Source organism: Dama dama, chromosome 6, assembly GCF_033118175.1.
Source record: "Dama dama isolate Ldn47 chromosome 6, ASM3311817v1, whole genome shotgun sequence".
NCBI lineage: Eukaryota > Metazoa > Chordata > Mammalia > Artiodactyla > Cervidae > Dama > Dama dama.
The window spans coordinates 1,428,171-1,455,581 of NC_083686.1; the positions used below are offsets into that span (position 1 = coordinate 1,428,171).

General features: G+C 52.6%; 1 protein-coding gene across 1 annotated transcript in view; it reads right to left on the bottom strand.

Annotated features, from left to right (window-relative positions):
* Nucleotides 1-27,411, bottom strand: part of ZFYVE28 (zinc finger FYVE-type containing 28) — a 98,435-nt gene that overhangs the window by 10,616 nt on the left and 60,408 nt on the right. Inside the window, exons 7-8 of the mRNA XM_061145133.1 lie at nucleotides 24,519-24,620; nucleotides 16,290-17,465 (exon numbers count right to left, since the gene is read on the bottom strand). Coding sequence (XP_061001116.1) covers nucleotides 16,290-17,465; nucleotides 24,519-24,620 — 1,278 coding nt within the window. The remainder of the gene's footprint in view (nucleotides 1-16,289; nucleotides 17,466-24,518; nucleotides 24,621-27,411) is intronic.

Below are 27,411 nucleotides of genomic sequence, written 5' to 3' on the forward strand. Positions count from 1 at the left end.
TTTTAAGCCCAAGAAAATAAAGTCTGCCACTGTTTCCATTTGTTCCCCATCTATTTGCCATGAAGTAATGGGACCGGATGCCATGATCTTTGTTTTTTGAATGTTGAGTTTTAAGCTAGCTTTTTCACTTTCCTCTTTCACCTTCATCAAGGGGCTCTTCAGTTCCTCTTCACTTTCTGACGCAAGGGTGGTGTCACCTGCATATCTGAGGTTATTGATGCATTTTTCCATGACAGTTATGGAAAACTATAAAACATCATTGAAATAAATTAGACCTAAATAAATGGAAAGACAGCATATGTTCATGGTTGAGGACTTAATATCATTAACATGGCAATACTCACAATACTGGTCTATAGATTCAATGGAATCCATATCGAAATATTAAAAAATTTCATTTTCCATGCAGAAGTTGACAAAGCTGATCCTAAAATTCATACAGAAATGCAATGACTCAGAACAGCTGAAACAGTCTTGAAAAAGAAAAAAAGCAAAGTGGGAGGACTCACACGACGTAGAATTTAACAACATGAACAAGACCAGCACTGGCGTAGGAGCCATGAGGAGGCAATGAAACTGCAAGTCCAGAAATGAACCCAGGAGTTTGTGGTCGACTGATCTTCCTAAAGGGTGTCAAGGTCACCCAATAAGGAAAGAATGGTCTTTTCAAAAGATGGTTCTGAGATGGAGAAAAGACTGTCTCTATAATCAGTGGTGCTGGGAAAACTGGAAGCTACATATAAAGAAGTGAAATTATTAATAGAACTCTTTTTTCACACTACACATAAAAATAAACTCAAAATCAATTAAAGACCTAAATGTAAGACTGGAAACTAAAAAACTTCTAGAAGAAAACACTGGCAGAACACTTTTTGACATAAGCTGTAGCGACAGTTTTCGGATCTGTTGATGGTTAGATAGCATCACTGACTCAATGGACGTGAATTTGAGCGAACTCCAGGAGATGGTGGAAGATAGAGGATCCTGGTATGCTGCAATCCAGGGGATTGCAGAGAGTCAGGCATGACTGAGCGACTGAACGACCACCAAAAACCCAAGGCAAGGAAGACAAAAGCAAAAATAAACAAACAGGACCAAATTAACCTAAAAACTTTTGCAGAGCAAATGAAACCACTGACAAAATGAAAAGATAACCTACTGAATGGGTGAAAATATTTGCAAATGATACAACTGATAAGGGGTTAATATCCAAAATATATAAACAGCTCATACAATGCAATGTAAAAAAATAAACAACTGGATTAGAAAATGGATTAGAAATTGCTGTTGTTTAGTTGTTAAATTGTGTCTGACTATTTTGCAACCCCACGGATTGTAGCCTGCCAGGCTCCTTTGTCCATGGGATTTCCAGGTAAGAATACTGGAGTGAGTTGCTATTTCCTTCTCCAGGGGACCTTTCTGACCCAGGGATCAGACCCATGTCTCCTGCATTGGCAGGTGGATTCTTTAGCACTGAGCCAACAAGGAAACCCTAGGAAATGGACTGAAGATTTTAACAGATGTTTTTCCGAAGACATACAAATGAAAAGCACATGAAAAGATGCTCAATATTGCTAATCATCAGAGAAATGTAAATCAAAACCACAAGATATCACCTCCCACCCGTCAGAATGGCCATCACAAAAAAGACCAAAAATAACAAGTGTTGCCAAGGATGTGAAGAAAAGCAACCCTCCTAACCTGTTGGTGGGAATGTAACTTGGTACACCACTGTGGAAAACAGTATGGAGGTTCCTCACAAAACTAAAACTAGAACAACCATGTGATCCATCAATTCTACTCCTGGGTATATACCTAAAGAAAATGAAAACACTTATCAGAAAAGATACATGCAATCCAACGTTCACAGCAGCATTATTTACCACAGCCAAGATATGGAAGCAACATAAGTGCCCATCAACAGATGAATGGATAAAGAAGATGTGAAATAGATATAAAATGAAATATTACTCAGCCACAAAAAAGAATAAAAATTTGTCAATTCCAACAGCATGGATGACATGGCAGGTATTACGCTAAGTGAATGAGTGAATATGCAGTGAATATGCAGAATCCAAAGAATTCAACAGACGTATGAATATAACAAAACAGAAACAGATTCACGGATACAGAGAGCAAACTAGTGGTCACCAGTGGGGAGAGGGAAATGGGAAGGGGTCAGACAGGGGTAGGGGATTAAGAAGTACAAACTACTAAATGCAAAATAAATGGGCCACAAGGATATACTGTATAGCACAGGGAATACAGCCAGTATCTTATAATAAGTTTAAGTGGAGTATAATCTATACAGATATTGAAATGCTATGTTATACACCTGAAACCAATATAATATTGTAAATCAATATTCAATGTACTTCAATAAAAATCAATATTCATGTACTTCAATAAAAAAATTTAATGGTGCTGGGAAAACTGCATTTCCACATGCAAAATAATGAAGTCTTATGTTACACCACATACAAAAATTGGCTCAAACAGATCAAAGACTATATGTAAAAGCTAAAACTTTTACAACAAAACATGAATCTTTGTGGTCTTGGATTAGGCAATCATGTCTTAGGTGTGACATGAAAAACATAGCAACCAAAGACAAATATCAACAGTTCCTCATGCAGTATGACCCAGCAATTCCCCTCTGAGCATCAACCTGAGAGAACCGAAACACAGATTCACCCAAAAATTAAAACTAAAAGTTTTTGTGCTTCAAAAGATAGCATCAAGATAGTGGAAAACGCTACAGAATGCAAGAACATTTTTTCAAAGCATGTGTCTGTCAAGGGTGTATAGTTTCTGAAATATAGAAACGACTCTTACAACTCAACAGGAAAAAAATAAATCATTCAACTAAAGAATGGGCTATGGATCTGAAAAGACATTTTTCCAAAGAAACTATATAAACAGCCAGCAAACACGTGAAAAGATGCTCAACATCATTAGTCATTTGGGAAATGCAAATTAAAACAATACTGTGCCATTTTATACCCATCATGATGACTATAATGATTTTAAAAGAAAACAGGAAAAACCAAGTGTGGGTGAAGATCTGGAGAAATTGGAACCCTCGTGCATTCCTGGCGACAACCTAAAATGCTGCGGGCACTCTGGAAAACAGGCCAGCAGTTCCCCTGCCATATGACCCAGCAATTTCACTTCAAGGTGGCTACCCAGGAGAAATGAAACATAGATTCACACAAGCATTTGTGTGAATGGATGTTCACACATACTGCTGCTGCTGCTAAATCACTTCAGTCGTGTCCGACTCTGTGTGACCCCATAGACGGCAGCCCACCAGGCTCCCCCTTCCCTGGGATTCTCCAGGCAAGAACACTGGAGTGGGTTGCCATCTCCTTCTCCAATGCATGAAAGTGAAAAGTGAAAGTGAAGTCGCTCAGTCGTGTCCGACTCTTAGCAACCCCGTGGACCACAGCCTACCAGGCTCCTCCATCCATGGGATTTTCCAGGCAAGAGTACTGGAGTGGGGTGCCACTGCCTTCTCCTCACACATACTCAGTTCAGTTCAGTTCAGTCGCTCAGTTGTGTCTGACTCTTTGCGACCCCGTGAATTGCAGCACGCCAGGCCTGCCTGTCCATCACCAACTCCCGGAGTTTACTCAAACTCATGCCCATTGAGTCGGTGATGCCATCCAGCCATCTCATTCTCTGTCGTCCCCTTCTCCTCCTGCCCCTGATCCCTCTCACCATCAGGGTCTTTTCCAATTAGTCAGCTCTTCGCATGAGGTGGCCAAAGTATTGGAGTTTCAGCTTCAGCATCAGTCCTTCCAATAAACACCCAGGACTGATCTCTTTTAGGATGGACTGGTTGGATCTCCTTGCAGTCCAAGAGACTCTCAAGAGTCTTCTCCAACACCACAGTTCAAAAGCATCAATTTTTCAGCACTCGGCTTTCTTCACAGTCCAACTCTCACATCCATACATGACCACTGGAAAAACCATAGCCTTGACCAGACGGACCTTTGTTGGCAAAGTAATGTATCTGCTTTTTAATATGCTACCTAGGTTGGTCATCACTTTCCTTCCAAGGAGTAAGTGTCTTTTAATTTCATGGCTGCAGTCACCATCTGCAGTGAATTTGGGGCCCCCAAAAATAAAGTCTGACACTGTTTCCACTGTCTCCCCATCTATTTCCCATGAGGCGATGGGACCAGATGCCATACTAGCCTAACTCAAATGTTGGTCAGCTGATAAACAGATCAACAAAATGTAGTCCAGTCATGCAATGGAATTAATCTTTGGCCACAGAAAGGAATGAAATACTGTTAGGTGCTACAATGTAGATGAACCTTGAAAACTTTACGCTCTGACAGAAGAAGGTGAAGGGTGAAGTCGCTCAGTTGTGTCCGACTCTCTGCGACCCCATGGCCTGTAACGTACACCAGGCTCCTCCATCCATGGGATTCCCCAGGCAAGAATACAGGAGTGGGTTGCCATTTCCTTCTCCAGGGGATCTTCCCGACCCAGGGATTGAACCCAGGTCTACCACATGGCAGGCAGACGCTTTACCCACTGAGCCACCAGGGCAAGCCCCTGGCTCTGACAGAAGCCAGTTACAAAGGTGACTTGTTGTATGATTTCATTTTTTGAAAAGTCTAGAAAAGTCTAGGCAAATTCATGGAGACAGAAAGTAGATTAATGGTTGCCAGCGACTGAAGAGGTTTTACTGGGGAAATATTTGGGGTTTCTTTATGGGGTGATGAAAACGTTCTGAGATTGGACAGTGGTGGCATTTGCACAACTCTGTGAATGAGCTAAAAGCCACTAAATTGTGCACTTTAAAAAGAATAAAAGGATGTTTTTCTTGTAATCATTTTAGCAGAGGCATATTCAAGAAATAGCTCAAGCTAAATGCCCATCAACAGTGGGTTGATTCAGTAAATTAGGTCATAGGTTTCCAGGAAGGATAGTTAATGATGCTGGAAATGCTGAACTATTAAATAAAAAGGTAGCATTTTAAAAATTAGAGCTATCATATGTGCATAAATGAGGTATTGTGAAATATAGTCAATGCAGAGCATTAACGTTACATTTATCTGAATAGCATGACTATGAATAAGTTGGTATTTTTCCAAAGTGTCTTCTAAGATCAAGTACAACTTCTGGGACCAGAGGAATAGCCTAGGCTGAGAAGGAAGCGCCCATAGCAGGTGCCACTGCAGCCCTCCCGAGGCACAGAGTCTGTTTCTTAGTGGAGATAAAGCCCTGGAGGCGGAGACGCCTTTCCAAACCAGATGCCGCGGCAGCGCACAGCTCACCTGCAGGAAACCCGGGGGGGCCCTGACTGTGGGCAGAGCTCTGAGAGCCGCGAAGCCTGGGGCTCATGTTATGTCTTGAGAGAGCAATGAACTCTGGGACTCCCCCGGTGGGGCATGGCTAAGACTCCATGCTCCTCCAAGGTGGAGGGCCCCGGTTCGATCCCTGGCCAGGGAACTAGAGCCACATGCTGCACGTAAGACCCCACGCAGACCCCAGATACATAGCACAGAGAGACCAGTGAACTCTCCCCGAAGACGGCCACCACGGCTGGGCAGACGCAACTGCAGCCTCCGACCCACGCCCACTTCAGCTGCTCTGCAGGGTGGGGCGTGAGTGAGTGTGTGCATGTGGATGGAAAGAGAGTCAAAGACCCCATAAAAAGACTGGTCCGAGGCAGAAAAATCAATAAAGTGCTGCCCACGGGGAGCCCAGTGAGGCTTGCAAGGGCCACGGAGAGCAAACGAACAGAACACTGGAGGTTGGGCCCGGGACCGCACCTGGGGGCTGAGCTTGGGGCCTGGCTGGGTCAGCCTGCTCCCCAGGGGCCAGTGGATGGGCATTATTTGAGCACCAGGAGCACCAGGAACATGGCCCAGGGTGGTCACTCTCTTGGAGGGACACGGGTCCTCCATGGACAGCTGCTGGACAGACAGGCTGGGGACACAGAAGAGGGCCCCAGGGAAGAATCAGACCCTGTGTGTGGGCCCCAAGAGTCCAATCTAGAGCCAAATGCATTAAAGACAGAGCCGAGAGGCCGCCTGGCGCCCAGCAGTTCACACCTGCCGTGGGGGCAGGAAGGGTGCGGGTGGGACGTGGATGGTTTCGGGCTTCATCGCTTTCTTCTTTCAGATGGAGATGACTGTTAGCCCCTGGCAAGGACCAGGGACAGTGCCCTCAAAGGGACCGTGCCTGGCCTATGACAGACGGGTGACAAGCTGCAATCCTTCCCGCTGGAGTCCCACGAGACCGGAGACTAAGCCAGTCCTCCGCCAAACACCAACAGAGATCCATGCGCTGGGGTCCCAGGGCCCTCCACCCCCCCCCCTCCCCACGGCCTCCTTCCTGGGGCCCTCGTGGCTGCCACCCCCATTCACAAGGTCGGCAGGACCTCCCAGGGGCCCCAGAAGGCGTCACTGTGAATTCTACCTAATATTCAAGGCAGAAAAAACACCACTTCTATAAAAAGTCTTGTGGAGAATTCAATGAGTGGGACTGCTCCCCAACCTGCTCGATGAGCTCGGCATTTCTCTGATACCCAAACCTTAAAGGAGCATTACAAGAAAAGACAAGTGCTGCCTGGCATTCCTCATGATCAGTGCGAAGTCCTAAACAAAACTTTAGCAAATCGAAGGCAAGAATACAAAGGATAATAGTGAGTGACCAAGTAAGGCTCACCGCAAGACGGCTTAACATCTGAATGTCAACGGATGTAGTTTATCACATTAACAGACTAAAAAACTGAAACTATATGATCCTCCCAAAAGATGCAGGAAAAGTATCTGAGAAAAGTCCAGCAACCTCGGAATAGAAGGGAACTTCCTGAACCTGGGGAAAGGGCATCTATGAACTTGAAAACCCAACATCACACTTAGTGGTGAATACTGAATGCTTTCCCTCTGAGATCAGGAACAAGGCAAAAATACCCTGTGGCAACTCTTCCATTCAACATTGTACTGGAGGTCCTCCCCAGTGCGAAAATGCAAGACAAAGAGGTAAAAGACATCTAATTAGAAAGGAGATGCAAAACTGGCTTTATTCACAGATGACATCATCTGTGTAGAAAATCTGAAGAAATCTTCATAAAAACTACCATATCTAATAATGAATTGAATTTGGCAAGTTGCATAAGACAAGATCAGTATACAAAAGTCAAGTATATCTCTCTATTTTAGCAATGAATAATTGGAAATTAAAATTATAAAACGATACCATTTACAGTAGCATCAACAATATAAAATACTTAGGGATAAATACGGCAAAAAATGTGTAAGACCTCAACAATACAACTATAAAACTTGGCTGAGTGAAACTTAAGACCTAAACAAATGGAGAAATATATGCTGTGTTTATAAATCTGAAAACTCAGTATTAAGGTGTTAATGCTTCCCAAGTTGATATATAGATTAAACAAAATTCCAAGCAAAGTCCTAGCAGCCTTTTTTTTTTTTTGGTTAAAAGTGACAACTTGTTTCTAAAATTCATACAAATACAAAGGACCCAGAAGAGCCAAAACAACTCTGAAAAAGAACAAAGTTTTAGACTTATACTACCAATTTTAAGGCTTATTGTAAAGCTACCATAATCAAAACAGTGTAATATTGGTGTCGATATAGACAAATAGTTCAATGCAACAGACTACAGAATCCAGAAATATATGGTCAACTGATTTTTGACAAAGGTGCAAAGGCAATTCAGTGGAGAAAGGATAGTCTTCAAAAAATGATGCTGGAATGATTGGCTACCTTTATGCAAAAACAAAATAAAACCTTGATCCATACCTCACACCATATACAAAATTAACCCACAATGGGTTATAGTTCTAAATGAAAAACTGAAAAGTATAAAACTTTTAAAGAAATAGAAGAAAAATCTTTGTGACTTTAGGTTATGAAGATAATGTTATGACATCAAAATCCATGAAAAATACTGATACCCTGGACTTTCTCAAAATTAAGAAATTCTGCTCTTCAAAGGATACTCTGACAATGAAAAGACAAGCCACGGACTGGGAGGAAAGATTTGCAAATTATATATCTGATAAAGGACTCGTATACACTCTAAGCTTATTAAAAAGCTGAGACATTGTTTTGCTAACAAAGGTCTGTCTAGTGAAAGCTATAGTTTTTCCAGTAGTCATATGGATGTGAGAGTTGGACAATAAAGAAAGCTGAGCACCGAAGAATTGATGCTTTTGAACTGTGGTGTTGGAGAAGACTCTTGAGAGTCCCTTGGACTGCAAGGAGATCCAACCAGTCAACAATCCTAAAGGAGATCAGTCCTGAATATTCACTGGAAGGACTGATGTTGAAGCTGAAACTCCAATACTTTGGCCACCTGATGCAAAGAACTGACTCACTGGAAAAGACCCTGATGTTGGGAAAGATTGAAGGCAGGAGGAGAAGGGGACAACAGAGGATGAGATGGTTGGATGGCATCACTGACTCAATGGACATGAGTTTGAGTAAACTCTGGGAATTGGTGATGGACAGGGAAGCCTGGCGTGCTGCAGTCCACAGGGTTGCAAAAGTCGGACACGACTGAGCGACTGAACTGAACTGAACGGAAGGAAATCTCACAAAAGTTAGTAAGGACACAACAAATTAGGAGGAACAGCAAAAGAACACACGTCGATGTTCACCAAAGAACACAAAAGACCACAGCCCATTGCTGGTGAGCTCACGAAAGGAAGAGGTGTCACATGTCCTCAAGGAAACGCACAGTGCCACGAGACAGCACTCACGCCCACGTAACAGCTCAGGTCGAGGGGCCTGGCCACGCCGAGCGCTGGCGAAACTGGAGGAGCTGGCACGCACACGCCGCAGTTCATCGAAAGACGGTTACATTTCAGTAAAGCTGCTGAAAACCATGCAAAGTACCAGGCTGTGTCCCCCCTGTGCTTCCGTGCGAGTGCCTCTGACACCGAGCCTTCCTCTCGGAAAAACATGACCTGTCCCCCCACCCCTGCCCTACAAAGCCCCCTGGGAACCCCCACCCCCGCCCCCACGTCTGCCCTCTGCTCTGCCTGGGGCCCCTCCATCAGGGTCTGGGGCGCCAGGAGGTGGCCAGGCCGGTGGGAGAAGCCTCGTGTGGACCCAGGGGTCTTCCAGGCCAGCGCTGGCAGGAGCCGTCCTGGGGGCCTGGATTCAGTCCTGGCCCCATGGTGGCCGCAGCCCCGGCCAGGTGGGCCTCCGGGCCCAGAGCATGGCTGCTCACCATTGGCTGCAAGTTAGTTAGAAAACCAGACACTGGGGAGGCCCTGTCTAGGAGAAGGGCAGCCCCCCTCCCGGGGACCCCCAGCACCCAGCCCTGCCCCTCGGACCCCCGCCCACTCAGCCTTGCTTCTCCCGCTCACCCGCCGTGGGCCGGCGTGGCCCTGTCACTTGGGAACCAGGGATTTTTAAACGCTTCCTTTTGGAGAACAGCTGCCTCACAGTCTTCAGTCGGTTTCCGCATCACAGCAAAGGGACTCAGTCACATGTCCACACATGTCCACTCCCCCTCGGGCTTCCTACCCCTTCAGGAAGGGTCACCACGGTACGTGAGCTGGAGTCCGCTGTGCTGCATGTTAGCTATCACCAGTTACCCACTGTATCCACAGCATCGGGTGTATGCACGTGAGCCCCGATCTCCCAGCTCCCCCCATCTCCCCTCCTCGGGGTCCCTATATTTGTGAACAGTTGATTTGATCACTGTCATGTGGCCTAATCTGGTTTTCAAGAGGCTAATTAATTCCAGGTTCTCCTCTATTTTTAAACTGCTCAATCATTCTTGCTTCTGCTTCCAGAGGCAGGACGTGGGTGGGAGACTCCGGGGCTCCGTGTGGCGGTGGGGACACTTGCCAGGGACTCAAGGCTCGTGCCCGCCACCCAGCCCCAGAGCGGCTCTGTGACCCGGGCGGCAGCGATGTGCAGGCCGGGAGGGAGGGAACCGGGTGGTGGGGAGGGGGACCTGCAGTCACACAGCCTCCAGGACTGGCTGGAGTTAGACCACACCCTAGAGGTGGTCCCCTCTGGGCCCCCAGCACCCCCAGCAAAGCGGTGGGCAGGACCAGGCTGCGGTCCCCGAACCCCATCTCATGGAGCGGCCCTGTGCCCACCATGCCAAGCCTGGGCTCACCGCCCCATACCCTGGGTGCAGCACGCGCCCCACAGCCCCGACGGCCAGCACCGGAAGCTGGAGAAGGAAGCGCATCATTCCAGGCCGCGGGGGCCAGTGGACAGCGGCGGCCCTGACGTGAGGCTATGACTCCATCTGCCGGAGGCAAAGGGGCTTCGGCGATGCGTGGACCCAGCAGGTCAGAAAGGCAGCCCTGGGCCTCAGGGAGGGCTCCCCGGGACGGACACACGGCATTCCCCTGGGGGGACCACTGGCAGCCCCCTCTGCGTGGGGAAGCGGCCAGTGGCTCTGGGGGACACAGCGTGTGGCCTCCTCTCTGCAGTCACCGCTGCTCAGGGTTGGGTCCAGGACAGCCCCAGGCCCCTGGGGTCCCCACCCGGACCCAGGGCAGCAGGAAAGAGGAAGACAGGGTGGCTGCTGGGGGAGGTGCTAAGCCATCCGCACGGGAGAAGCACTGGGGCGACGTGCGGTCATTCTGTCCCACTGTCACCGCGCCCGGGGCGGCAAGAGGAAGTGGAGGCGAGGCCAGGGAGCGGTAAGGCCGGGGGAGGGCAGGAAGGGCAGTCAGGACGGCTGGCAGCCAGGGACCGAGCCCGCGGAGCCCAGGGGGGAGGACGCAGGACAGCGGAGAGCAACGCAGACACGCAACCAGGCCGCCGAGACGGGGAGGGACCGGGAGGGGTGGCTCACTTCTGGAACCTCCTCATGGTGCCGCGCGCTGGGGACCGTTGTGGGCCCAGTCTGCAGATGGCAAAACTGAGGCTCAGAGAGATGGGTGACCAGTGGCCCGTGGGCGCCTCCCTCACTGGACCACTGTCTGCAGGGGCGGGAACGGACCCTCCAACAGGAGCGGACCCTTCCCAAACAGGCAGGGAAGCAGCGAGTGCCGACAGGCCCCCGGGGGAGACATCCCCAGTGTCCACTCTCAGCTGCCACCACGCACAGCGAGGAGGGAGCGCAGGGTCAGAAGACTGCCTGCCGGAGTTCCGTCCTTTCACCCCAAAGGGCCGCCACGGAGGCCCCCACACCGGGAGGCAGGGACACCACCAGCCATGGACCTCAGCGCTGCAGAGCAGACCCGGCCTTCCGGGGGCGCCAAGGCCCTCGACCCGCGCCCGGGCCGGCCTTCCTCTCGCCCGCATGATGGCGGTGGCCCCGATCGCCTCACCCTCTCCGGGGGGTGGAGACAGCCTCAGAAGACACACCAGCCTGGGCCTCTCAGAGTCATCCCCAGAACACCAGGAGGCGTGAGGGGAATGCCCCCCAGCCTTGGGGTGGAGAGGAAAAGAGAGGCAGGGAACATGAGGCTCTAGAATGCTCATAAATTTAATTCCACAAAATAAAACTAAAGGATGTATAAATCAGAAGACATCAACAGGGCTTCCCTGGCAGCTCAGGAGTAAAGAATCAGCTTGCCAATGCAGGAAACTCAGGTTTGATCACTGATCCGGGAAGATCCCACGTGCCACAGAGCAACTAAGCCAGTGAGCCACAGATATTGAGCCTGAGCTCCGGAGCCTGGGAGCCAGAGCTACTAAAGCCCGTGAGACCTAGAGCCCGTGGTCCGCAACGAGAGAAGCGACTGCCATGAGAAGCTCTCACACCGCAGCTGGAGAGCAGCCCCCCTCCTCGCCGCAACTAGAGAAAAGCCCACGCAGCGACAAATACCCAGCACAGCCAAAATAAATGATAAATAAATCAAATTAAATTGTTTTAATGACATCAACAAATAAGGCCAAAGGGCAAGTAACAAATTGGGAAAAGCTCCTGCAGCAAAGACACCAGCCAGAAGGAAACCCAACTGCAAAACGGGTAAAAGGCAGGAAGTCACTCTGCGGAAGAGACAGGAGGAAGTGCCCAGGGACATGATCACCAGAGAGAAGGACACCAGAATGTCTGCCTCCCAAGTGAGTCAGGCAGCCTGGGGGTCCCGGCTGCGCTGGGGGTGCGGTCGCTGCCGAGGGAGGCGGTGTGACCGCAGTCCTGACTTCGCTGGGGTGACTCTACTCCTAAGGGCCGGTTCCAAGAGGCAGAGGCAGGATCTTAGGGAGAGGGACCACAGGCTGACTGCACACGGATAGAACACGGAAACAATTAGCATAAGTCCTTACGACAGAGTACGATTCTATGAATATTGTGTTTTAATGAACTTTTCAGGTAAATGATCACAAGAAAATATTCAGTGAACAAAATAAAACTGCTCACCATCAGATTTGCAAAGGTTTTTATTTCCTTCTCTTACTCTTCTGTTTTCATAAGCTTCTATAATGAACCACAACGGGCCGCAATTATAATCAGAAATAAGAGAGTCGGTGTCATTTTTTCAAGAAGGCTTGTGTGTTCAGTTGCTCCAGTCCTGTCTGACTCTTTGCCACCCCATGGACTGCAGCCCACTGGGTTCTTCTGTCCATGAGATTCTCCAGGCAAGAACACTGGAGTGGGTCACCACGTCGTCCTCCAGGAGGTCTTGCCCTCGCAGGGATCCAGTCCGAGTCTCCTGTGCCTTCTGCATTGCAGGCAGATTCTTGGCCCCCTTAGCCACTTGGGAAGCCCCTTCAAGGAAGCGGAAGGCTGTAAGCTCACTTCAGTAAAGTGTCCACAGAAAAGAGAGCAGACCTGAGCCAGGGTGAGTTTCCGTCCTCTAGACGATGAGTTCTCCCGCTGGCTTGAGGATGTGGAAGGTTCCGGATGAGGAAGTGAGTCGAGATGGACAACAGCAAGCTTTTAAACGTGCTAAGTTTTAAGGTTAATCTTCGAGCACCGAAAGGGTAAGAAAAAGGCGTAGGAATAGAAGAGCTGAAGGACACTCGGTGCTAGAACACTCTGCCCAGAACTGTGCCAGGGGCAGCAGGGGAACTGGCCTGTGTGCGGGCTGGGGGGACGTGCGTGGGGTCCTCCCGGCCTGGGCCTAGCTCCAGGACCCACCTGCGGGCCTGTGTCTGCCCCCCGGCAGCCATGCCCTTCCACCCAGAGGCCGGGGGCTGCTCGAGAGGCAGACGACGCCCCGGGTGGCCCCTGGGCACGTGGCCCTGAAAGCAGAGTGGTGGCCATGGCTCAGCGCACCCTGCTTGAAGGCGGCACAGTGGCCTGTGGCTGCAGCCGTCTCCTCACACGGGGCCGCACCCATGGTCACTCCTGCCGCTCATGGCAGAGCCACAGGGGCACCTGGTGGACCGGCTGGCCTCACGGTCAACCTGAGACGGCGGCTCGTCCCAGCCGAGGGACGACCAGGGAGGAGGATGCCACTGGGCTGACGGGCTCTCGCTCAGGCAGGTCGGGGGGACCCCGGCGGGCGCCCTGGGGCCAAGCGGGGTGCCAGCCTCCTCTCCCTCTGCCGGGTGGAGGGGGTCACCCGCGGCAGACGTCTGCAAGCCCGTCCACAAGGAGCTGCACGCAGACCACGCTGACACCACCTTGGCGTCTGAGGTCTAGTGATTCTGCTGAGAGGGTGATCGCCCGTGTCTGTCTGTCTGTCCCAGCCACACTGCTCTGTTCCCCTCCACTTGAGTCAGATCACGCTCCGCAAGGTCAGACCACCTCTCCCGCACCTGGCTCAGTCATCCAGCCGCCCACCTGCGATGTGAATGAATGATGCACCCAAGGTCGGCGCTGCCCGCGGCAGGGAAGGGCGCCACCTGCTGACCTGGTTCCCGGTGCAGCGCAGGGCCCCGGGCGCCGCTGTCCACGGTCCTGCCCACCGGCCCTGATCTCCGCTGCCCGCAAGCTCCTGCATCTGCAGGAAACACTTCCCTGGAAGACGGCAGTGCCTCCCTGGAGGCGCTTCCTCTTCTCAGCTTGGCGGAATTCCGCATTTGCACCAAGCCAGGGGAGGCCTGGGAGCTGCCAGGAGGCGTGAACGAGCAGTGTCGGGGATGGGACACGCCAGGAAAACAGGAGGGGATTCCAGGCCTGGACACAGAGCAAGCAAAGCGGGGTCAGAAACCAAAAGGTGCGTGTGCCTTCTCAAAGAGTCTGCGATGGGCTCACATCACCCTTGCAAAAAACGATTCACTCACCAGTCAGCTCTGCGCCACTGAGTCCGAGGCCCCAAGGGAGGACACTGTCCCAGGGTCATGGACAGTAATTTGTCCCACTGGACGCGATGGGCCGGGCTTGGCCCTAAACAAGGGCCTCATCAGAAACAGCTGTTCATTGCAGTGCCGTCTGCAGAAGTGACACTAGCAACGGCAAGGCCCAACTACACGGTGATCAAGCCACATGGTGGGGTCCCATGTGGCCAAAAGTGACCACAGGGCCATCTCTAGAAACTGCCACAGATGGGCCTGCAGACTAGAGGGTCAGGAAAGCACAGCGGGAAGGGCGAGGTCCTCTGCCGAAGAACGGGAGGGGAAAACACTGTGTGTGTGTCTGTGTCTCTGCATGTGTGTGCGTGTATCTGTGTCTCTGTGTGTGTGTATGTGTATGTTTATGTCTTTGTGTGTCTGTGCGCGTGTGTGTGTGTATCTGCGTCTCTGTGTGTGTACATCCTTGCTTCTGTTTTTTATAAGCTGTAAAAAATTTGAAAACCATTAACTTTAGAGCAGGGGGAGAATAAGAAGAAACAGATTTCTCTGGGTATAACTTATTTTATAGATTTGTCTGGGAACCATGCAAATATTTCACATAATTATAAAGTTAAATGCAAGTGGGAATATCTCTACATCTCATGCCAAACGGAACAAATTAACCTATTGTGGGTAAGATTTGGGGCATGACTTTACAGAGAGAATGATTTCAAGTGACTTGAAAGTGGTCACTCGGCTATATCTTCTAGAGGGATGTGCCCGAAGGTCAAAAGAATGATAAAAAACATCTTAGACGACACATGTCGGTGAGGGTGTGGAGAAACAGGAGCCTCGCACACGCCCAGGTGATGAAAGATGCCGGGGACAGCACCCCAGAGCGCAGAGGGTCCGTGTGAGGCATTAATTCTACTCCTGGAGGACACCCAGAGAACAGACTCGCACGACCGCACACAAACGTGGTCACAGCGACAGCACTCATGACACCCAGACAGTGACCACAGCACACGCCCCGGACAGACGAGCCCAGCGTGGCCCCCCGGGAGGACGAGGCGGCCACGGGAAGGAAGTGCTGACACGGGGACAGCCCTTCACAAGGGTGGACCTTGACGGCAGGATGCTGAGCAAAGGAAGCCGGGCACAAAAGGTCACACGAGTGACTCTGCTCCTGTGGAGCGTCCAGAACAGGCGAATTCATGGGAGCCAGAGAGTAGATTCCTGGTTGCCAGGGGCTGGGGGGTGATGCCCACACAGGAAAGGCTGGTAGGGAGCAGCAGAGTTCCGCACGGGAGGAGAGGAGAGCAGCCCTGACCCCCAGGGGTCCCGCCAGCCCCCTGCCCGCTGCTGGGAGGACCTGCGGCTCTAAGGAGGGGTGCCTACCGGGCGTCTGCCTCTGCGCCGGGAGGCCCCTCCCCTGGTGTCCAGCCTCCTTCCCTGCACAGCTCCCACGGCCACGGGTGGGGACCTCGCCACCCCCCAATTCCCGGCTGACACAGTGCAGCCAGGATGGGGGGCTCGGGCCGGATCCCGCGAGAGGCCAGAGCCACAGCCACGTGTGGACCCCAGGCTGGGCCCCCGGCACCTCCTTCCTTGAGGCCCGGGATGGGGGCGGGCGAATGGAGGGCGCAGGCCGTGCTGGCTGGATCTACTCCCCTCAGTCAAAGCCCAGGCTGCGGCGCAGGGACGGAAGGCACGTTGGTGCCAGGGCCCCTCCCGCCCAGCCAGCCCGCCTCGCCTGCTCGGGAGCCGCTGGGGGAGACAAGGGGACCCCGGGAACCCTGCGGAGGATCTGCCCGGGGGGAGGGGGGGGGCAGAAATGTCTCGGGATCCCACCGCGGCCCCCAGGGCCGCACGCCCAGGCTGCGAACTTGTGCAGCTAACCGTGGCCAGGGGAGCAGCCGCGGCAGTCAGGGGGGTGCCAGGCCCCTGGCAGTGCGCCCACAGCACAGCGGTGCGGAGGGGCTGACTAGGGCCCGGCGCCGCGCCTGCTCGCCAGGAGGCACCCGTAAGACCAGAAACAAGGCGGTCTAGGCCCCTGCGGACACTTCTAGGTGGGACTCAGTGGGCACGTGCGCGCAGCAGGGCCCAAGGCCGCTAAACGGAGCGCAGGACGAGTCCCGCGGCCTGAGCGGCCCTTACCTGGAGCCCGCCGGGGGCGGGGGCTGCTCCTCCGGGGCCTCCTCCTGCTGACGGGAGCCGTCAACCCCTCCGCACAGCCTGTCCGCCGCATCCCCCGGGGGTCCTGAGCTGTGTGCCAGGCACTTGTCGGAAGCAGGGGCTTCGGGCTCCGGCCTGCCCGGGGCGTCTTCGGAGGGCGCGGGGTTCGGGGCGCCCGCGGGCAGGGCTTCCAGCGGCCCCGCGGCGGAGCTCTTGGCGCCCACCTTGGCGGAGCGGATGACGCCGCCCGAGCCGCACTTGCTCCGCAGACTCTGGGCGGCCGCGTCCTCCCCGGCGCCCGCGCAGCCCGCGCAGCAGACGCAGGAGTTGAGGAGGCAGTTGGTGGCCGTGGCGCCGAGTCTGTGTGGGCCGCCAGCCGTCCCCTCGGCCGCCGCGGGGACGCCGTTTCCCGGGACTCCCGGGTGGGCGAGGGCGGAGTCCAGGGAGGCGGGCGACTTGGGGTTGAAGATGACCGTGGCCGACAGCTTCATGCCCCCGGTCCGGTGGGCGATCAGCTCGGCCGTCTCGGCGTGCTCCGCGCCCGCCTCCCAGCCGTCCAGGTGCGGCCGCGAATCCAGGCAGCTGCAGGAGGTGGGGGCCGCCGCCCGCAGCGCGGCGCCCTCGATGCAGTTGTTGTTGCTCGAGTCCTCCCGCTTGGCCGAAGCCGGCGAGCCGACCCCCGCCTCCCGGCCCTCCCCCGTCTCCTGGGGGTCGTCGACGCCGCCGCCGGGGCTGCCCGCCCGCCCGGACCGGCCGCCCGGGGCCTCGGGCGCCCCGTCCACGTCCTCCATGAAGAACACGCTCCCCTCCTCCTCGTCGCCGGCGGGGGGCAGCTGCGCGCGGCCCGGGGACGCCCGCCCGCGGGGGCTGGCCGCGGCGCCCGGCCTGTGGGCGGGGGAAGGGCCGGCGCTGGGCGGGGACAGCAGGGAGGCCATGGCGTCCCCCGCGCTGTGCACCAGGCGGCTGAGCTGCTCCAGCTCCTGATCGTCGCTCTGCACCGAGCAGGCCAGCTCCGCGTCCGCGCGCCCGGGCGCGGCCGGGGCCAGGGCCGGGGGCGCCGGGACGTCCGCCCGGACGGGCAGCTCCACGTCCTGCGAGATGCAGAGGTTCCGCTCCAGGGTGTGCAGCTCCTCGTCCGTCAGCGTCTGCAGCAAATCCCTACGAGGGCCCAGGCAGAAAGGAAGAGTAAGGGCCCCTGAGACGACCACCCCGCCAGCCCCAGGCCGACGGGCCTGGGCACCGGTGGGGCCTGCAGTGGTCCCCGCAAGGCGTCGATGCCGCCAGGGTCCCCAGGGCCTCGGGTCGGGACAACAGTCCTTTGGGGTGGCCGACTGATTCTAGAACGCACTCTTCCTTAAAAATGAGATTCTGAAGCTTCTTGCTGAAAAACAAGAAAGCCCTGATTATCAGTGATGACTGCATTAGTAAAATCTTCTGTGAGTGAAAAGATACACGTTGGTTTAACACATAGGTTTTCATCCTTTGGTTCAACAAATACACCTGAGCACTACATGCCAGGCCCCGGGTGACACACAGGAAGACTGGCATGGTCCCTGCCCGTGTGGGTTCTGCAAGAAGGATGCAGATAACAAATGCTTATGAGCGGAAATGGACATACAATCGTGGCGGCGGCAGCAGAGGAACGTGCCCGCCAGAAGGAGGCACCGGACACCCTGGAGACTCCCTGGAGGAAGCGGCACTGAACTCGAGGTGGAGTGGATTTAATGACGACGACTGGGACGAGCCCAGCGTGGGTCCTACAGGTCCCATCTCTCAGAACGGCTCAGCTGTGGCTTTTCATAAGCCGAACACACTCTGCAAGCAGCACTCAGATCAAGAAATACAGCGCTCACGGCGCTCCCAGGAGCCCCCACACACCCCCCACCCCCACCGTCACTCCCTGCCAGGACCACCCCACGTTCCCTGCAGTGATCACACCTGTTCTTCTCCAGGTAGATGGACTCCGTGGCCCGCCCTGCTCCCCGGCCCATCAGCTCTACATTCTGGACGGCTGCACTGCCCCGCGGCAGGCTGTCAGCCCGCGCTGCATGTGTGAGGAGGCGCCGGAAGAGACACTGGACACCCAGTTAAATTGGAACTTCAGGCAAACAACAAATACTGTTTCTTTAAAAGGAGGAGTGGCTTTAAGAAAAATTATTTGTATTTATTTGGCTATGCTGGGTCTTAGTTGAGGCTAACTTTGATCTTCGGTGCAGCATGTGGGATCTTTAGTTGAGACCTGTGGGATCTAGTTCCCTGACCAGGGGCCAAATCCAGGCCCCCTGCATTGGAAGCCAGGAGTCTTAGCCCCTGGACCGCCAGGGAAGTCCCAACAAGCACTTAAAAAGTGTATGAATATTTTTTAGAGTATGTCCCAAATGGCCCCCACTGGGGACATATTTACTCTAACAAAGTATTACCGTGTATCTGAAATTCAAATTTAATCCGACTTTCTGCTGTTTCGCGGTTCCAGTCCTGGCAACCCCCTCTGGTGAGACGTGCGGTTGTAAATCCTTTCGTCTCTCCCGGTGGAAACGCCCCGAAGGTCACCTCTGAAGCTGTTCTACACCCCAGGGGCCCTGGCTGCCAGATACACGTCTCTGAGCCCCTGTCCTCGGGAGCGCGGGGGTGAGTTTCTGCAAGTGAGGGCGCTGAGCTGGTGAGGAGCAGGTCCCCGCCCAGAGCCCAAGAGCACTCGGCCTTCCCCATTTCCTCCTCTCTGGTGAGTGTGCAGTGGTTCCTCACTGAGGTTTTAAACAGTCTAGCCTGCTCACTCAGGAGGCTGTGCACCCGTTCACATGCCAACCGACCCCTAGAGATCCTCTCTGAAGTGCCTGTTCAGGACTTCCGCCCATTTTTGTTGGGCCAACTCTTCTTACAGATTGACAGGAGTTCTTTACGTAATTTTGGATCCGAGTTCTTCACTGGGCGTCGTTTCCAGCTCGCAGCCTTCTCACTCTTAATGGTGTCTTTGAACAAACTCAAGTTTCTAATTTCAGTCAAGTTGAATATGTCATGCTTCTCCCTGTGGTTGGTGTTTCTCTGCCCTGTTGAAGGAATCTCTGCCTACTCGAAAAGCACAAAGATGTACTCAATTTTTTCCTCTGAAAGTGCTGTTTTACTTTTCACCTTTGTACTTGCAGTCAACCTAGAATTGACATGTTCCTGAGTGCAGTAACTTCCCCGATGGCGCAAGTGGTAAAGAATCCCCCTGCCAATTCAGGAAACCCAAGAGATGCGGAAAATTCCATGGACAGAGGAGCATGACGGGGGTCACAAAGAGTCGGACACAACCGAGCAAGTGAGCACGTTTGAGTGTATTAAGGATCTTTTTCCTCCTGTGGATATTTACTGGTTCAGCTGTTCATGGAAAAAGCCAGCCATCCTCCACTGTTCTGCCGTCACCCTTGTCGTGAATCACATGTTGGCCGCTCCGGACCCTCTGTTCTGTCGAAAGCCCTGTGCACTACACCTCTGCCAGCGTGACTACGATTTATGACAGGAAGTGTCTCCAACTCTGCCCGTTTTTTCTGAAGCACACTCAGCAGAAATGCACACGTTATGTTCACAAACTTGGTCACACCAGCACCGTCTGTGGAAACTACCCAAAGGCAACTCAGAGCAGAACAGAGAAATGATATTCTTCTTTGCCCTTTTCCTCCAGCAATTGTTTTGTTTCTTGGCTATTCCAGGCCCTGTGCCTTTCTATGCGAATTTTAGAATTAGTTTGTCGATTTCCACAAAAGAAAAAGCCTCTTGGGATTTTGTTTGAGGTTGCATTGAACTCAGAGATTAATTTGAGAATCACTGATATCCTCTTGGTATTGAGTTTCCCACTCCCACAGCTATTTACTTAGGTCTTTAAAATTTTGGGTCAAAAACATTTTGTAACTTTCAGTAGAGGTCTCAGATATCTTCAGATTGATGCTTAAGTAATTAATATTTATTGACACTATTATAAATAATACTTAATTTTTTTTATTGTGATAAAATACAAGGAACATAAAACTTCCCACCTTAACCATTTTAAGTGACAGTTCAGTGGTATTCACCAGGGCTTCCCTGGTGGCTCAGCTGGTAAAGAATCTGCCTGCAGTGTGGGAGACCTGGGTTCAATCCTGGGTTGGGAAGACCCGCTGGAGAAGGGGAAGGCTACTCACTCCAGTATTCTGGCCTGGAGAATTCCATGGACTGTATAGTCCACGGGGTCTCAAAGTTGGACAGGACTTTCATTTTCAGCGGTATTAAATATATTATTAAATATATTAAATATATTTATATATATATTAAATATATTCATATTGCTGTGCATCCATCCCCTAGCGCTTCATCTTATAAAACTAAAACTCAGTCCCCATGAAACGTCATCCACTCCCTCCAGCCCCTGACAACCACCATTTATGCTTTCTGTCTCTATCATTTAGATGATTCTAGGAACTTCTGTCATTGGAATCACACACTATCTCTTTGTGATTGGCTTACTTCATTGAGCATGACCACATAGTTCATCCATGTTGTCGCATATGTTGTAGGGCTGTTGTTGTAGCATGTGTTTAAGGCCAAATAACATCCTAGTGTAAGGCTGGACTGCATTGTGCTTATCCATTCATCTGTCAACAGCTGCCTCCAAGTCTTAGCTGCTGTGAATGATGCTGCAGTGAACACAAGTGTACAAATGTCTCTTCAAGATGCTCCTTTCAATTCTCTTGGGTAAAAAGCCAGAAGAGGAATTGCCAGAAATCATGGTAGTTCTCTTTTAATATTTTGAGGAACCTCCAGAGCAGCTGCACCATTTTACATTCCCACCAGTGGTTCACAAGAGTTCCAATTTCTCCACATCCTCACCAGCGCTTGTTGCTTTCTAGTTTTGGTTTTGTTGTTTGATAGTAGCCTTCCTCCTGGGTGTGAGGTTTGGATTTGCATCTCCCTAACAATCGTCAGGTTGGTTCATGTGCTTACTGGTCATCTTCTCTGGAGAAATGTCTATTCACATCCTTTGCCCATTTTTAGTTGTGTGGTTTATTTGTTGTTGTTCTTGGTGTTGAGTTTTAGGAGTTTTCCACATATTTTAGGTATTAATCCCTTATCAGATATATGATATGCAAATATTTTCTCCATTCCGTGGGTTGCCTTTTTACTCTATTGTAGTGTCTGTTGAGGCACAAAATTTTGAAGTTTTCACACAGTCCAGTGTGTCTACTTTTTCTTGTTACCTGTGCCTCTGGCGTCACATCCGGGAAACCACTGCCAGGTGTAACGTCATGAGCTTATGTCCTATGCTTTCTCACAGTAATTTTGTAGTTCTAGCTCTTACATTTAGATCTTTGATCCACTTTGAGTTAATTTTTATATAAGGTGTTAGGTAAGCATCCAGTTTCTGGACGGCTTCTAGGCCTGCACTGCTCCGCGGCAGGCTGTCAGCCCGTGCTGGATGTGTGAGGAGGCGCCGGAAGAGACACTGGACACCCAGTTAAATTGGAACTTCAGGCAAACAACAAATACTTTCTCTTTAAAAGAAGGAGTGGCTTTAAGAAAAATTTATTTGTATTTATTTATTTGGCTATGCTGGGTCTTAGTTGAGGCTAACTTTGATCTTCGGTGCGATGTGTACATATGTGTGTATATCTTTTATTAGATTAAGGAAATTCCTCTCTTTTCCTAATTTGCTAAGAGATGTTTTGATCATAGGTGTCATTTTTTTCCAATTCTTTTTCTGTAACTTTCAAAATGATTTGGTTTTTCTTCCTTTTTAAAAATTAATACAGAAAAACATTGACTTTATTTTCAAATGTTAAACTATGCTATGCATAAGTTAAACTTCCTCAGACATTATAGTCATTGTTTTGTACAGCCCTTATTCATTTATACTAATTCACATCAGGGTCTTAAGTCTCTCCTGTGCACCCACATTTCCATCTGGGATTTTTTCCTTTGTCGAAAGAACTGCAATTAGCTTTTCTTTATGTGCAGTCTGGTGATACCATATCTTTAGTTTTCTATTTCTGAATAGCCCACTATTTCATCTTAATTTTTGTAGAGTATTTTTCCTGGTTATAAAATTCTGATTGGCAGCTTTTTCCTTTCAGCACTTTAAATATACGCCATTTCATTGCCTGCTTCCATTGTTTTTAAGAAGACAGCTGTCAATTTATATTCATTTCAAAGTAATATGTCCTTTTCCTCTGGCTGTGTTTAAGGGCTTTCTCCATTTCAGCCATTTTCCTGTGACATACCCAGGTGTATTTTATGTTCATCTTGCGTGTAGTTTTCCTGAGTCTCCTGAATCTGTGGGCAGAGATTTCTCTTCAGTTTTGAAAACTTCTTGGCCATTCTTTCTCTGAATACAGCTTCAGCAAACTGCCCGTTTTCTCCATTTCTTCCTTCTGGTCCTAATTATGCATGTTAAGACTCCTGAGTGTGTCGCCCATCTCCGAGGCTCTGGACTCTGCCCCTCCAGAGTCCCCAGCACCTGGCCCCTCCCCAACCCCATGCGCCCACCCTCCCCCACGGCCACTGCCCACCCAGGGCCTGCTCTTCCCTTCCCGGCCTAGGATCGTCCACCCTCTTCCCTTGCTCCTTGTCTCCTCTCCCAGCTGAGCGCCCAGAGAGGGCAAGGGACTCAGCCTCTGGGTCCAGCATCACGTCCTGCTCAGGACGCCCACTGACCCTCCTGAGGCTTCCCAGGTCGCTCCTCCCTGTCAGGATTCATAGCGCGCTTGGCTCCTGACGGGGCAAAGGGCAAGAAGGCCAGTGGAGGAGAGCTGCCCTGGGCCAGGAAGTCCTGCCAGGCCCAGGGAGAGCATGGCAGGGGGCCCCGGGGTCCTGGACCAACAACTAGGGATGGGGGGCTTCTCGGGGACCAGGGATGGTGGGAGGAAAGACCTCAGGGTCCGCCAAGATGGGACCAGAGAGGCGCCCAGGGGACGCAGCCTCAGAGGACAGCCCCTGCTGACCCATCCCGACAGGAGCCTCTGCTGGGCCCTGTCGCTCACAGAGGCCACCGCTGGGAGGGTGGGGGGCGGCTAGAGGGGGCAGAATGAGCCTCAGGGCAGGGGAGGCACTGTTCACTGAGAACTGAGCACTTCACCCCTAAACTAGGGAACACCCTAAACCAGTCAGTATCCTGAAACTAGTCAACACCCTAAACCAGTCTACACCCCTAGTCAGTATCCCTAAACTAGTCAGTATCCCAAAACTAGTCAACACCCTAAACCATTCATTATCCCTAAACTAGTGAACACCCTAAACTAGTCAACACCCCTAGTCAACACCCCCTAAACTAGTCCACACCCTAGTCAACACCCCCAAACTAGTCCACACCCTAGTCACCACCCCTAAACTAGTCAACACCCCTAAACTAGTCAACACCCCATAAACCAATCAACACCCCTAAACCAGTCAACACCCCCTAAACTAGTCAACACTCCTTAAATTAGTCAATATCCCTAAACTGGTCAATACCCCTAGACTAGTCAACACCCCTTAGTTAATACCACTAAACCAGTCAACACCCCTAAATCAGTCAATACCCCTAAACTAGTCAACACCTCCTAAACTCGTCAACATCCTAAACTAGTCAGTACCCCTAAACTAGTCAACACCCTAAACTAGTCAGCACTCCTAAACTAGTCAATATCCCTAAACTAGTCAACACCCCTAAACCAGTCAAAGAACTAGTAGAAGGCCCGTGCCTGGGCCCCAGTCCAACACATGTGGGGGGCCTGGCCCAGGTGGACGCCGTGTGTGGCCCTGTCCACCCTGCACCACCTGGTTTCACAGTCGCTCCGTCACAGAGATGTTTCCGTGAGAAACCAGAAGGGGGCCTGGCGTCCACGCCGGCAGCCAGGGCGGCTGGCGTCTTGGGGCAGGACGCTTGTGTGCGGTTAAGGCCAAGAACGAGAACCTGTTCTGTGGGAGAGAAAGGGGTGGGGGTGAGAGGGAGCTCCGAACAGTGGAGCCAACGGTAAAGGCGCCAGCACTGCCGATGTGAACGGAGGTCGGCGCCAGGGCTTTCGGTGAACAGAAGGCAAAGAATCAGCTTCATAGAGACGTGCAAAGGCAACCACGCTCTGAAGCTGTGCCCCGAGGAAACACATACCCTGGAGCTATCGGAAGGCAAAGCAAGACCAAACTTGTCCAGAGAGGTCCCTGCCAGCCCTGGACCAGTTGCAGCCCCGAGGGGCTCAGAGGCACACACCGCCCTCCCCTCACCTGATTTTCCGCAGCAGCGTGTGGAAGGGCCGGAACAGCTCGGACATGTCCTCCACCTTGCGGTCCAGGTTCAGGGGTCCGTCCGCGTAGACCACGAGGCCGCTGCATCCAAGACACAAAAAAAAGCCAGCCCGGCCTCAGCCCTGTGGCCACGGGGCAGGCCCAGACCACTCCTGCACACGCTCCCCTCTGCGCTCGAGTTGTAAGTAAGTTAGGAGAAAGCATGAAGGTTACCCAGATTCATCCCTTTTCAAAACTGGTCAGCCTGTGTTCGTTTGAGGGATCATAAAATAATCATAAAATATGTCTGCACATTTCTCTGCTGCCATCAGATAAATCAGCATCGAGATTTGTTGCTAAATCTACCTCCTTGAAAGTGGAAACACTGGCGTGCTAAATCGCTTCAGTCATGTTCAGACTCTTTGAGACCCTAAGGACCGTAGCCCACCGGGTTCCTCTGTCCATAGGATTCTCCAGGCAGGAGTACTGGAGTGGGTTGCCAGGCCCTCCTCCAGGGGATCTTCCTGACCCAGGGATCGAACCTGAGTCTCCTGCCTTGCAGGCAAATTCTTTACCGCTGAGCCACCAGGGAAGCCCAGAAACACCGGATTTGTGTTTAAATATAACACAGACACAGGGTTTGTGAGAACTGGCTCTGAAAACACCCACTGCAAAGAGAAACAGGAGTTGGGACTGAGGCCCAGCCGGCCCTCCCACCAGCCCGGGAGCCCTGACCCCAGGGCTGGCCCCTCGGCGGTGGGGAGGGGTCCTTCGGGGGCACTGCATAGATGGGGCAAGACTTTCCAGATGGTGGTGGTTCAATTAATGGTGTTTGGGGAACAATTTCCCAAGACAGAACCTTGACTTCGCGGGTAAATGTGCTGGTCGCAGCACAAAGGCAGAATGAAAACAGGCAGAAAAAAAAGGCGGGTTTGGGGAATCCAGGGTTAGTTTCTCTGCGGCAGGTGGGGTCTTAATTCCCCTGCACTGAAAGGGGGATTCTTAACCTCCAGACCACCACGGAAGTCCCAAGAGTATTTTTTTTAACCAATCCTTAAATTCTGGATAGGGCTTCCCTGGTGGCTTAGTTGGTAAAGAATCCGCCTGCAGTGCACGAGACCCAGGTTTGATCCCTGGGGTTGAGAAGATCCCCTGGAAAGCAATGACAACTCACTCCAGTACTCTTGCCTCGAGAATCCCATGGACAGAGGAGCCTGGCGGGCTACGATCCATGGGATCACAAAGAGTCGGACACGACTGATTTAATACTTTCACACTTTAATTCTGGATACATACCTCCCTACCAAATTTTTATGATTAAAAATAAAATTTCAGTGAAAAAGCTTCATAAATACGTGTTTTGTGTCCTGCTAGGTCAACACAACGAAATTCTGCAGGAATTCACTGTGCTACCTCCTGCCAGGCACCAAGGACATTGGGTGACTGGGGGGAGGACAGTGCTCCGTGACACAGGCCAGTGGGGGGACACAAAGGTGAGCCAGACTCACTCACACGAAACCTCCCGAATCGGAACACCTACGGAGAGGTGGGAGGACAGGGGTGGGGGTGGCGGCCGAGCGGTTGGTGATCTCCTTTCAGGGACAACGGTCACTGAAATCAGTGGTGACGGTTGTACGACCCAGAAGCACGTGCTTCTGTCCAACACCCTCGCTTTCATCTTAGACAGGCAGGCTATCTAAGGGCCTCCTTCGTGGTTTAGAACAGGTTCCCTCTCAGACGGCGGAAGCTGATGAGAGTTTCCCGAGAGGATCTGGTTTCTCCCAAGACCACCGTCGAGACCTCGCAGAGGGAAGGCAACTCAGGGGCCCAGTGGGGCCAGAAAAAGCGAGGTGTGGGCCACACCCCGAGCCTAAGGGAAGCTGCAGGTGTGGCGGGGGCGGACGCCACATGTCCCAAGGTGGCTGCTCAGGCTTCCCTGAAGCACTGGGCCCCAGCTGTCTGCCCCCCTGCCCATCTTCCCGGGTCTTCATCGCCTAGGTCCTCTTTGCACTCCAGGGCAGATGAGACTCTGCTCCAGAGTCCCGGGCAGTGGCATCTGCCCAGCTTGCTCCCCACTGGTCCTGCACGTGGCACACGACCCATCTAGGCCCCTGTGGTCCAGGCTACGGACACCCCTATGTCCCAGAGGCTGGGCCACGGGAACTGCTTACCCCCCCGAGGGTTCTCCCCGCGGCCTGTGCGTGGACCGGTCCTGGCCCACGTGTCCACCCCACGCTCCCCGGGCCAGTCCACTGATGGCCACACCTACCAGCGGCCTCCGCTCCCGGCACCCCAGGTGCCCCATCCCTCACCTGGCGGGAGGGCAGGCGGTCGCCATCTGGGAGTCCAGGTGCGGGTGAGCAGCCGTGGACCAAGCCCAGAACATCTGGGCTCTGACCTTGGCTCCAAGAGTCTCCGAGACGCCCAGCATGTGACTGAGCGCTTCCCGCCTCCAACTTCTTAGGCCTGAGCCCACGTGGTGCCTGCCATCTCCGAGGCCACGAGCCCGCAGGCCTGACCTAGAGCTCCCCAGCCCTCACCGCTGTGCTCCCACCCCATCACCAGGCCCCCCTGCTCTTCAGCCCACAGGCCCCACCTCCCAGCCAGCCCGCGAATCGTCCAGACAAGCTCGTCACATCCTCCCCAGGAACCAGGGGCACCTCGCCTCTCATCCCTGCAAAGCGGGCTCCCACAGCCCCTGCTGGTCCCCTGTGCCTGACCGCGGGGTCCTCCCCCCGCGCTGGGCATGCCCGTGGCTGTCACGCTCACCTGTCCCCCTCATCGAGGCTGGGGGGTCCCTCCCGCACCAGGGTGGGGGGCACCTGGAACGCCTGGCTCCTTGTCTGCTGGGACAAGGGCAGGCCCACCCGGGGACTGCTCCGTGGCAGGGGGA